Source organism: Cavia porcellus, unplaced genomic scaffold, assembly GCF_034190915.1.
Source record: "Cavia porcellus strain 051 isolate PalLab524CR breed Dunkin Hartley unplaced genomic scaffold, mCavPor4.1 scaffold_27, whole genome shotgun sequence".
NCBI classification, from domain to species: domain Eukaryota; kingdom Metazoa; phylum Chordata; class Mammalia; order Rodentia; family Caviidae; genus Cavia; species Cavia porcellus.
In genome coordinates this window covers 8,710,348-8,722,709 of record NW_026947510.1, presented here as the reverse complement: position 1 = coordinate 8,722,709, position 12,362 = coordinate 8,710,348, and the positions used below count along the sequence as shown (strand labels likewise).

At 35.6% G+C, this 12,362-nt stretch overlaps 1 protein-coding gene across 1 annotated transcript; it reads right to left on the bottom strand.

Moving 5' to 3' along the window:
- Positions 1 to 6,694: 6,694 nt before the first annotated feature.
- Positions 6,695 to 7,615, bottom strand: Cavporv1r670 (vomeronasal 1 receptor cavPorV1R670). The gene has a single exon (NM_001167448.1). The coding sequence runs from the start codon at positions 7,613 to 7,615 to the stop codon at positions 6,695 to 6,697; it is 921 nt and encodes a 306-aa protein (NP_001160920.1).
- Between the last annotated feature and the right edge of the window lie 4,747 nt (positions 7,616 to 12,362).

Here is a 12,362-nt window from a genome sequence, read left to right as displayed (position 1 = left end):
GCCAGGATTCATGGGCTTAGGAGTGAAGGGGTGGATATAGGAATATTGCCACTCATTGTTACGCTAGTGAACCACAAGCAAAATTTATGCTTCCTGTGTCCAATGACCTTATACATTGCTGGCCTAGAAGTGTTAGTTTCAGAGAGTGGAAGGCTTGTACCGGAAAGCAGAATGATCCCATTGAACTGGAAGCTAAGACTTGCCTCTGATCATTTTGAACTTATCCAGTATCAAGACAAAGGAGCTAAACGTAAGTGAGGGGAGGGGAATTATATTGTTAAGAAGGAGTGTTAAAAGGGGTGCTAGCAAGGGGAAATTGGATTATTACTCCATAATGTAGGAAAGGAAGAATATACCCAGGCCATAGTAGAGCCATTAAGATGCTTCTTAATATTACTAGATCCTGCTACTAAGGTCAATGACATACTAAAACAAACAATTCAGCCATGGTGACAAATGGATCAGAGCTTTCAGAAATGACACTATGAGTGACCTCACCAATAAAATAGCAAAAACTTGCTGAAGTCCTTGCTGAATACAGAGGGAATACAGAATAAGCAATATCGGGTAGTGTTTTTGTTTTGGATACAGGCTCACACTATGTAGTTCAGTGTGGTTTTGAATTTAGTCTGTGGAATGGAATCATGGTGATCTTCCCTGCTCAGCTGTGCTGTTATTGTAGGTATGCATGACCACCTCCAGTAAGAAGTTATGAATATCAGCTCTGACTCCATGAATAGTTATACAAACAAGATTGTAAATGTAATTGTTCTCTCCTATTTCACTGATATACTACCTTTGTAACACAATGTTGGCAGACTCAATATTGATGCATGAGTATTACTAAATCTACATTCTTACATTTAAGTTGCAACATTTTAGGAGTAAGCATCACCCAAAGAAAATATTTATTTTTATTCTGGGAAGGAAATTAGTGTGCTTCTGTTTGTATGCAGGAGAGTTCTACCATGTTAGTTGTAATCGTCAGCTTTCTATTGTATTTGGTAACAATGTATGGTTTAAGGAATTGTGTCTGGTGGTCAAGTAGGCAAGGGGTGGATTATGACAGTTAACTGTGGTGTCACCTTGAGTAAGAAATGCCCAGCTTAGTTTAGCGTAGTTCTGAGTATGACTGAATGATGGATTTTCTGAAAAGGGAAGAGACATCCTGGGTGTGGATGGCACCAAGCCATAAGCTGGTAGCCTGAATGAAATAAAAAGGAAAAGAGAAAACCTCACTTCTGTTTCTTCTGAGGATCTCCAGTCTTCGCCATAGTCTTTGGATGTCCATCTCCAGACTGCTAGCATAGATTCTTTGGCTTTCTGATACAATCTCTTCAGTTTTTAAACACTGACCCTCTTGAGTTCCATATACAGTTAATGGCACTCTGCAGTAGGCGTCAAGTATTTGAATTTTCACTGAATCTTTCAGATTTTCAGCAGGTAGATGGTCATTTTGCTTTCTTCCACAGTGCACTGTACAGGCAGCTCGTGAAAGCCTGGTGTGTGTGTATGTGTGTGTGTGTGTGTGTGTGTGTGTGTGTGTGTGTGTGTGTGTGTATGTGTGTGTTCTGTTACTCTATTGAACACTGACACCTACTTTTTGTGTTTATATCACATATGTTTTCACTGAACAATATGAGTATTACAAATCGTTTTCTCTTCTACAGAAATTAAGCTTCAGAATATTTTCCACTTAATCTTTTTCTGGATAAGTTTATTATATTGGAGTTAATTGTTTTTATTTTTTTTTTTTCTTTTGGTCTTTTTCCTTTTTATCGGTACCGCGGATCGAACTCACGACTGCCTGCTTCCAAGGCAGGCGCTTATGCCACTGAGCTAAACCTCCAGTCCCTGGAGTTAATTCTTGAGAACAGATTCTGTCTGTTCCTTCAATGCTCTGGAGCACTAATATGTGATATTTGGTTGACACATTTGTTAACTGTGAAATCCTGACATTCAGGAAGGGAAAGTTATCACTAGAAAAGCAAAGGCACAGAATGATTAACTTTATTGTCCCCTTTTCTGACTGTCACCACACGTCACCCTCTGCTTAGAGAGTGTGCTCACTGTTGTGTCTCAGGTCTCATGGCCCTTCTGCTGTAAAAACCTCCATGCTGCTCTTCCAGATAGATAAATGTCAGTGATATAGGCTATCCCTGAATCCCTCAAGAGCAGTACATACAGTCACTTTTCTTAATATTATGTTTACAGATAATGTATTTGGTATCTGGGATTACCCTTACTCTTTTAAAAAATTCCTAGGTATTTAAATTTTTGGTTATCTTTATCCAGAACTATAATAGAAGTTTTCACACAGACTAGATGTTCAATCATCTAAAGTGAAAATATGAATATTACAAATATTAGGGAATAAGATTCTTAGAAGTGTGTCACACTAAAAATATATTGTAGAAAAATAATATGTCACTAGAAATTCTGAAAATGTCATATATCCATTAGATGGGGCTTTTAAAATTCTTGTAATAATTGTAGAGATTCTACTTCACCTTTACAAAATGGAAAAATCATCAAAATTTGCCAGTACAAATGCCATACTATTATAAAGTATATAAAAATAACTTGAATTGATTTTCTGGTTTCTTGTGAAAACATAAAGATTTAAGATTTGAATGTATGATACAGTCTGCCTACAACAACTTAGCTTCTTTTGAAAATTTATGTATAACTTACAGATTCTCAAGAAGGCTCATAGATTTTTCAAAGAATTAGATAATAAACTTTGCGCCGTTCTTTTGTAGTTAGCTAGCATCATTAAATTTTGCCTAAAGTATTAAGAATCCAACAATTTTACATCATAAAATTTATGGACAAATTTTCACTTTATATGTACACAAAACAATGGTAAAGTATTTTTTAAATTAAGTTTTTGGTACAATTTAGACATACTTAATTATCATATTCAATATAAGAAATTTGTAATCACGGACATGACATATCTTGATTCTTCTTTGTTTACAGTTCTCTTTCTCTCCCTTTAACCCCCATCATCCTCCTTATTTACAACGATTTCCTTCCATTTTATCTTATCTGTTTTCCCTTCATTCCTTTCTTCCTCCATCCACTCTAGTTCTGCTTACCTATGTAACAATTCCTTCTTTTTTCACAATATCTATTATACATTCTGGAACTCACTTATACTTTCAGTTTCTCACACTGGAGACAAATGCGATTTTTGTAGACGTGTGTCCAATTTATTACACTTAAGAATAAGGCCACAAGGTCAATCCATTTAGCTGTATATATCTCAAGCTTATCTTTTATGGTATTTCTTTGTATAAAGCATTCACATCTTTTTTGCCAATTCATTGATCGAGGGGTATTTGAGTTGTTTTCAGAATTTATCTATTACAAACTATGTTGCTATAAACATGGAAGCACATATATTTCAATCTTTGTAGAAGATACCACATAGGGAAACAGTTGATTTCAATGAATCCTCTAGTTTTAGTTTTTGAGGGATCTCCACATTGATTTTTACAGTAGTTGCATCAGTCTACACTCCCAACAACAGTAGAGCAGGCTCCTTTTTCTCTACAGCCCCATCAGCATTTGTTGTTGGTTTATTTCTTGATAGTAGCTATTCCTTCTGGAGTGAGACAGAATCACAAGCTTGTTTAGATTTGCATCTCTCGAATAACCAGTGATGTTGAACATATTTTTGTATATTTCTTTGCTGTTTGGAATTCTCCTGTGAGTGTATATTCATTGTAGATACTCATAGTATGATTTGATCTTTGAATTTAATAAGTGTAATTTTTTCAATTCTTTATATGTTCTAGTCATTAGTCTTTTGTTTGAAGGAGAACTGATGAAAAGTGAAGGAGAACTGATGAAAATAATTTCCAATTCTGCTGGTTATCTTTTCACTCAGTGATTTCTTTGCCAAACAAAAACATCAATATAATGCAATCCTAGTTGTAGTATTAGCATGCAGTTAAGGTTATATTCATGAAATTTTTGGCTATATCTACTTCTTTAAAATCTATGTCTCTTTTCTCTTCCACCAGATTTAGTGTTTCTATTTTAATATTTAGATCTTTTGATTATGACTTAGTGCATGATGATAAATATAGGTCTAGTTTTAGTCTTTGGCATGTGAAAAGCCAATCTGAATTTGTTTCTGCATCTTATAATTTTCTATTTTTTATTTTATTCTGCTTTTTGTATTGACATTTATAAATTTCTTATAATAGATAGCTTTATGCCTAGGATTGAGGGCTTCCTAGGAAATGTCTTTTTCTCAAAGATATCGTCCAGGTACTAGCAGTTCTTAGGTTTTGTGTCTTTCTCAAGAGCCCTCCTTCTCAACTTATTTAAGATGAGATGCTTCTGCGTATTTGGCTCAGTGTCCATTACTTTGGTACTGGACTCTGCTGATGGTCAGGACCCTAGAAGATAACTCTAAAGAAAAGGAGATCAACTGATATGATTTCCCCACATCAAACACATCTTAGAACCTGACAAACTGTGTTAACTATTAATTTGGTATTTTAAAACCATAGGGGAAAGATCTACAGTTATACAACAAAATCAAACAAAATTCAGAAATTTTTGCACAAAGGGTTTACCCCTGGTAGAACAATTTACCTTGTAGTGGTGCAAATTTAAGGTAGATAGAGTACAAAACAGAGAGATAAATGAAGACAAATCTAGTAGAGGCAAAACTTGGGTACAAAGAATGATCATGCAAGTCTTGGGAAACTAGAGAAGAGGGAAGGAAAGAAACAAAAAGGAGTGGGCAAAAGATGAAGGGAAACATAACGACTAAAAGCAATGTTCCCTCACAGAAAAAATATCATAAAATCAGGAGATACAGTTGAAGAAAAAGAGAAAGAAGATGAGTACCACAAACATACATGTAAAAGCTGAAACAACCAGAGAGACAGGGAAAGAGAGAGAGTCAGAGACAGAGACAGAGAAAGGGAGGAAAAGATAAATAAAAGAAAATGAAACAAACAAAAACAAATTTCTCTGCTGCCCACTGTCATGTGGTAGTATCCAAGTTAGATAGCCCAAATATTCTGGGTAAATCTACAAAAACTGCAATAGGATTAGTGATCTGGGCCTCTGAATGTGGATGCCTGGGACAGTCTTCAGCCAGTAACTTCCTGTGTGACTGCTGGCCTACCTACCCCTTACCCTTTTCATCTCTGTATCTCTCCTGGTCGCTGTGGTACCATGAGAGACAGCCTGAGGCTGTGCCTAATACTGTGTATATATGGCCCCTCTGTTAGCCTTCCACTGGCACATCTTTTTCTTCTCCCACCCGTTGTTACAGAGTAGAGTGGGGTGCTGTGTACTGACTCTCTGCTCCTGCCACTGCCATCAAACACAGCTTGGTCCCACTTTGATCTCCCCTCCTGTGGTGGGAATTCCAGCCTCTCACTTGTTGTTGTGCATCAGTGCAATCGTGTAATCTCTGCCACCTCTGTGGCCCCGAAAGTTGGTGTCCTTAGAGGCTGCAGTTAGCTGTTCTAGTGCATTACAAAAAAAGAAAAAAGGAAGGAAGGAAACAAAGAAGGATGGAGGAAGGAAAGAAAGAAGGAAGGACAGAAAGAGGAAAAAAAATAAAAAAATAAAATGAGATAAATAGAGTGAAAGAAAAAGAAAGAAAAAAGGAGAAAGAAGGAAGGAAGGAAGAAAGAAGGGAGGAAAGGAGGGAAAGGGAGGGTAGGAGGGGGAAAAGAAGAAACAAATGGCTTACTAGGGAGGAACAAGTTCACTGGCTCCTGTGTGCGCTGCGGAGTTTGCTGCTGGAGTGAAGCACACTCTGTTTGAAGGAAGGCAAAACTGACAGGGCGCCTTGTATCTCAAGTCTATCCTGTGTGCCTTGAGTTAGACACAATACTTGAGTCTTTCTGTTTTTTACATTCCTTTTGTTTTCTTCTTTTAAACTTCCTAGTATGGCTCTCTTATTCTGCTCATGATCAGACAACTCACCAGCAGCTCTCTATACTAGATTGATATTTTATTAAATCCTATGTTTGTGTTTAGTTTGATCTAAGTTTCTTATTTAGATTGATTTTGGCAACAGGAATTATGCCTTTTGTTTATCCCAATTATCTGTGTTTTTATTTAAATTTCTCTGAGTAATTCTAACATGGCTTCTCTTTTCAGCCAGGTTGAGTCCTAACTTGGTTAAGTATTAATGTATAAAAACTTACTTATATTCTGTGCAAATCTTTTATATGTTATATACACAATAGTTATTTAAGCCATTAATATATTTCTCCATCATTAATGTTCTCATTTTCTAACAATAGTTTTAATAAGTGTTCTGAAGCATCCCTGCTATAAAAGTAAAACTATACATGAAAGCATAGAATTTTAAAAATATCAAGACGGCCTTTTTATATTTGTGTGTTTATTTTTTATACAGTGTCTTCCACCTGCTTTTTCTGGGTATTTCCTCATAAAAGCAATGTCATACATCCCGTTCTTTAGAATTTGGTACTCAGAAAGACCTCCAATCTTTGTTCAGTGTAGTTAGACATGGATGTTTCTGTTTATCCCAAGACTTACAGTGTTAAATAATGTATTATGTACTTATGCATCATATACAGCAAAGTAAATATGTAAACATTAACATATAGATACAAAATGTTCAAAGACAGAACAGAAATCCAAAGTACTTGCTGGAAGGAAATTATCCATCACTGAAAAATGACTTTTAGCATCTGAATTTTAACCACCTGATGATTCGTTTTTCAGTGCTTATTAGCACAAAAGGACAGATTGTGGCATAGCCATTGCCCAAAAGCATCTGAATTAAATGCTTAATTGGATCATTTTTCCACAATACTCCAGAGGAAAAGAAGGACACACAGTCCAAAAAGTACATGATCATAAAGAACCCCATAAGCAGCAGAATGGTTCGGGTGGCCCTTCCTTCTGGGGTCACTTTTGAAGAAAAGCTGGTGCTGTGAAGATGCTGGAATTGCTTCTTATGCCTGCACAACAGGCTCACCATGTATCCACTTGAGAGAGCCATAAGCCCTATAAAGGAGATATCTTGAATGTTCACCAATGAGAAAAATATGTACCTGAACAAATAATTAATGGGCCACTGAGAGCAGGATTCAGAGACAAACACAAGATTGTGTGAGGTCACATTGGGGGTGGCACCAATGGAGACTAAGAAACGACCATTCAGGAGCATATTGAAGACCCATATGAAGATAAGGCAACATGGGTAGTGATGTATAGATTTATGTTTGAATTTTGCCATGTAAGAGTTTCTGGGACTGAGAGTGACAGCCTGGATGATGCTCATGACACAAGTATTGCAGATAGAAAGGCCCCTCATTAACCTATATACATAGATAACTGATTTACATGGGAAGTCACTCCCCCAGTCACGAACCCCAAAAGTGTCTGTAGCTATAATGCCCACAGTTACCAGCATTACCAGGTGAATTAGAGCCAACTGACCGATAGTCAGGTCAAGAGGTGTGGGCCTTTGCTTGAAGAGAAATATGAGGATGTGGAACAGTAGCAGGACAGTGTTGGCTATGATTCCAATTGTGACTTCAAAGAAAACTGTGTTTTCTATTTGAGGAAAAATGGAAAATTTTCTCCTTGTTTTCATCATCTTGGAATAAGAACATAAATTTCTGAGGAGAAAAGCAAAAAAAAAAGGTCACTGTCATCAATCGCAACCAACGTTATGCTTTCATAATGGGGGGTTCTTCCCCATGCATCCTGTTGCCTCTTCAGAGCTAAAATCCACCTCAGCTTCCTGGAGGCACCATTGCTCTCTTTCTTCTAACCACCATTCCCAGTGGATTCTCGATTAGGAGGCTCACAGCACCTCTGTGAGAAAAGTTTCCCAGATTTTGGAAGGTATATATTTATTTTTCCTCTCAAGTTTTAGCTTTAAAAATCACATGCATTGATTTTTGTATTTGCCATCATAGCTCTAAAAAGTACAGACAGTGCTATGTATGTAAAAAGAACTCTATATTTTCTGTTAAAGTTGGTAGAGAAGAATTTCCTATATCAAGAAATAAGATTTATACAACTAGTTATTCTTCTTGGGAGATGCATACACAGTTAGGTTATTTCAGTGACATTTTTATTCTGGTTTACTGGCAGTCCAAATATTCATAGAGAAAAAATATTCTCATATGCTTGCGTTTTGATTAATAGGTTTCAACTCTGCTAAGCCAACAGGTGACACCAATTTAACCATATGAAATGACACTTAAAATGACTTGGAAAAAACAATTAATACTTCTGAGCTACAGTTTTATGATCTATATAATATGAATTACTATATTTACTTCATAGAGATATAATGTATTCAAATGTACTAGCCATGAAAGGAGCATGGTATAGGAATGAATACTGGTTATTATTATTACATAGTTCTTCATACAGACAACCTTAGTGAACTGATACAGTTTATAAAATATTTCAACACAGTTTTAGCCTAAAAGAGCAAGGTGAACTGAATACGAAAATACTGCACTCTTAACAATATCAATTTATGAGACAGGTGAAATTAAATAGACCTTTGGAAACACCCAAGACATTTTATGCATTTTAGAAGTTGGTGTCATAAAAACCTAATCTAAATCATCAGATTGCAGTTATAATTTTTATTAGGACCACAGATTCCAGATTTCTTTTGCACTCTAACACAGGCAGATGGAGTGAGAATGTTAAATATAATGATGACTTCCTTTGTTTTAATGAAATGAACATCAAGCATTTTAGTTTTCCCCATGAGTCTAAACTTAGACACCTTCCTCAAACAAACAAAAAACCAATCAAACCATCAAACAAACTAAAAAAAGATATTCAAAGGGTTATAGGTCAATTGTAAATTTTATACTGTGGAATTTGGTGATAATCAACTTTCAAGTAATCTCTGTATGTTATTCAGCTATTTGTTTTAAGTCAAAGTTATGAAATGAGGGTCTTAGTATAAAGCTACAATATGAGGGTCATAGCAGCACAGCTACAGATACATATTTATTCATATTTTCCATCACAGCATTAAGACTACACTTTCAGACCTACTTAGAACACATGCTACTAAGTGACCGAGAGGAGTCTGAACTATTTAGGCACCACGAACTAATAATCACACTGAAAAATTCATAGGTAGGTGAGAGCTTGTTTTCAATAGGGTAAAAATTGGCTTTTAAAGTAGAAATGGCATAGTGAGAATTAAACAATTTTAGTCTTTTTCTCAAAGTATTCATAAAGGAAAGTAAGGCAATTTTCTTTAGTCACACAGTCAAAAAATGAAGGATTGCTCCTTTCGTACTCAGGAGAAACATCAAAAAATATATATCTCATTTCCTAGTTTCTCTGATGCTTGAGGATTGTCTTCTGACACTTTTCAATGAACTTCCTAGCATTTTGTGTACTTAAATGACAGACACCTATTTACTATACATCTATTTCATACCAGTTACAAAGGAAGTCCTCATAATATTTTAAAGAAATAACATTAAACTAGCACATAGAAACATTTGATGATATATATGTTAAAATAATTAAAGCATTAACAAATAATTGAAATATAAATCAAAACTTGTCTTCTCATGTTCTTTATGTAAAATTCAGACTTTAACTTTATTTTTTAAAATCGGATCTAGGAAAACACCTTTAAAACTGGCCGTGTAGCATGTATAAATCATCTTCAAATTAGACTACACTGAAACACACTGAAATATCTTTATCCAGAGAAATGTATTTATCTGTAGATGTCATACAGTAGTATATACAGCTAAATCTGTACTATAATTTTATTAGGAAATATATTATTGAGACCATGAAAACGTGAACACCAGCTAAAAGAAAAGATTCATCATTCCCAGCCATGCCTCATCCACACAGAGCTGCCAGGCTCATTATAGTGAGGGAAACAGAGGGCACTACAGCAGCCCCTTCCATCTGCAGGGTGATCTAGGAGACACTCCCCAAATACAGGTGTTGGGAGACGCAGTGCTGTTACTCCTGTAACTTATGAATCAAATTCACTAGTGTCGACACCAGTACTGTCCTTGTATATGATTTAAAGTAATAAGGAAAATAGGGCCTGTGAGCTGATACTCTCCATGATCAGGAGAGGAGGTTAGTTTGTGGGAATGCTACATCTTTTGGCATAATTCAAGCTGGAAACCTATAAAGAGAAAGAGGGTAAAAGAGCATAAATAGGGAAAGTAAAATCCTCACAAGTCAAATAGGTAGCCGCAGCTCATGGCACACCTTTTGTGAAGTACACAGCCCCAGGAAAAGGAGTAAGAAAACACGAGTACCTGGATGACAGATATGTAATTTTTAAAAATACTGTAAACATTACCTTTCTGTCAATTTAAGAGATGCTTATGTACACATCTGGGTGCTCATTTATTCTTAGGTATTAATAGCATTCATATGTTTATGTCTAATTTCAGGAAAATCAAGAAAAGGTAGTTACTACTCCAAAGTAAAGAAACTTAAAAATCCCAGAGGCACCCTGTCCCCAACACAAACCTCTCAACCCACACAAATTCACATAACCATGGGTCAAGATCTCCAATCAGCTCCATAGAAAAGGGATGTAAATCTTACATTCGTGAAGAACATTGATTTGATGCATTTACCCATGTGTCTTTAAATTATATTAATGAAAAGGTGAATAATTAACATATATCCAGTGATGTAAATAAAACTCAGTGAGAGTGAATAGAACACAAAACAAAATCCCAGGAACCAGGATGGATAAAAATATTTAGATTTAATTTTTTCCCAAATTTAAAGGGGTTCCAGCATATCAATCATCTTGCTATGTATCTCAGGCCAGCTGTGAACTCAGTATGTAGGCTTCAAACTCATAGTGATCCTGCTGTCTCAGCTTCCCAAGTACTAGAATAATAGGCATGTACCACCATGCACCTCTAGAAATAATTTTAAAATGAAGAAAATTAGAGAAAATATGCATAAGTCATATTAATTTCCCTCAATAAATTCTGTGTATTATATTCTAAGACCTTTGCTAGAAACACAGGAAAAATTTTCATGTTAAAAATCTTTTACTTTTTGTGTAATTGCAATCCAATTTTCATTTTTACCTGATATAAAATGTTGTAAGAAGTAGAAACCATGTTTAAATACTAACACCGTGAGTGTGAAATTTGTGAAATCAACATTGGAATCCACAAGCTCTTTATGAGGAATTACATTTATTTTGTAAGGAGTTTAACGTCTTTTTTAGAGCCAATATTTAAACAAAGAATTTAACTGCATACTAAGTAAAAGTTTAAATAACCCAAGGTACAGAAGTCACTTTTTCAAAAATTTCTAATCTGTTTATAGAGATGAGAAGAGAGAAACTGAGTCTGTGTAATAAAAACCCATTGTAGAAGTTCATCTCTTTCACAAGGGTTGTTAATATAAATATAAAACTTCAAACTAAAACAAAAATATCTTCCTTGAGAAATAACAAATAAGTGATGAACCTTTAGTTTCCAACAATGGATACTTGCCTGAAATTAATTTAGTATTTCCTAACAAAGAATATGCTAGTTTTATGAGTCACTAAATTAAAGGCTGGTGGCTACAAAATCTGATTCTACAGAAACCATATTACAAATCACACTGACCTCTTGTATTCTGCCTAGGACCTTGCTTGCCCACAGACTCTGCATCTGGGAACAAAAAGCCACTTGCCCAAGAAGACATGTGGGGATCCAGTGCTCCTGAGAAGACTCTCGCACAGCCTTAAGAAAAGTGACAAGATCCCTCTGGGGTGGACAGAATTATTGTTAAGTGTTTCTCTGTGGAAAATTTGTGTCGGGAATCCATGTCTGGGATTGTACTGTACTCTTTCTTGAATAACAGCTCTGTGGGGACAGCTTTTCTCAAACTTTCCTCCAAGTTGCTTTGACATATCTTCATGAGGGATTAGGAAGGGCACATCATTAGACATCACCATGTTCACTGCTTCTGATACAAAATGTAGATTAGGTCAAATCCATTGTGAATTAGAACAAATCTATTGCAAACTCCTGAATGAGAAATTTCTGACACCTCTCAAGTGTTCTCAGTAGTTGTAAGGGACTGCACCCTATTATCTATGATAGGTGTACTCCTCTGGTCTATTAGACATAGAGCATTAAGGTTTTTGTGTATTACTAATATGTACTGTGTGTGTTCCAAGTTTTCCAAACCTTAGCTTCAGGTTTCAAGCTGTGAGTCAAAGTTCAATGTGAAATTTAAGTTAAATTTTAAAAAATGGAACAGTAGAATCACAAAAGGTGGTTGTGAGTTCAGGTAATCACAGGCAGAGGAATAAAAGTGAAGTTGAAACACAACCAACATTGGACTCCATGATATAAAGACTC

Excerpts from the sequence above, each read along its gene's own strand:
- Cavporv1r670 (NM_001167448.1), bottom strand. The coding sequence starts at position 7,615 with ATGATGAAAACAAGGAGAAAATTTTCCATTTTTCCTCAAATAGAAAAC.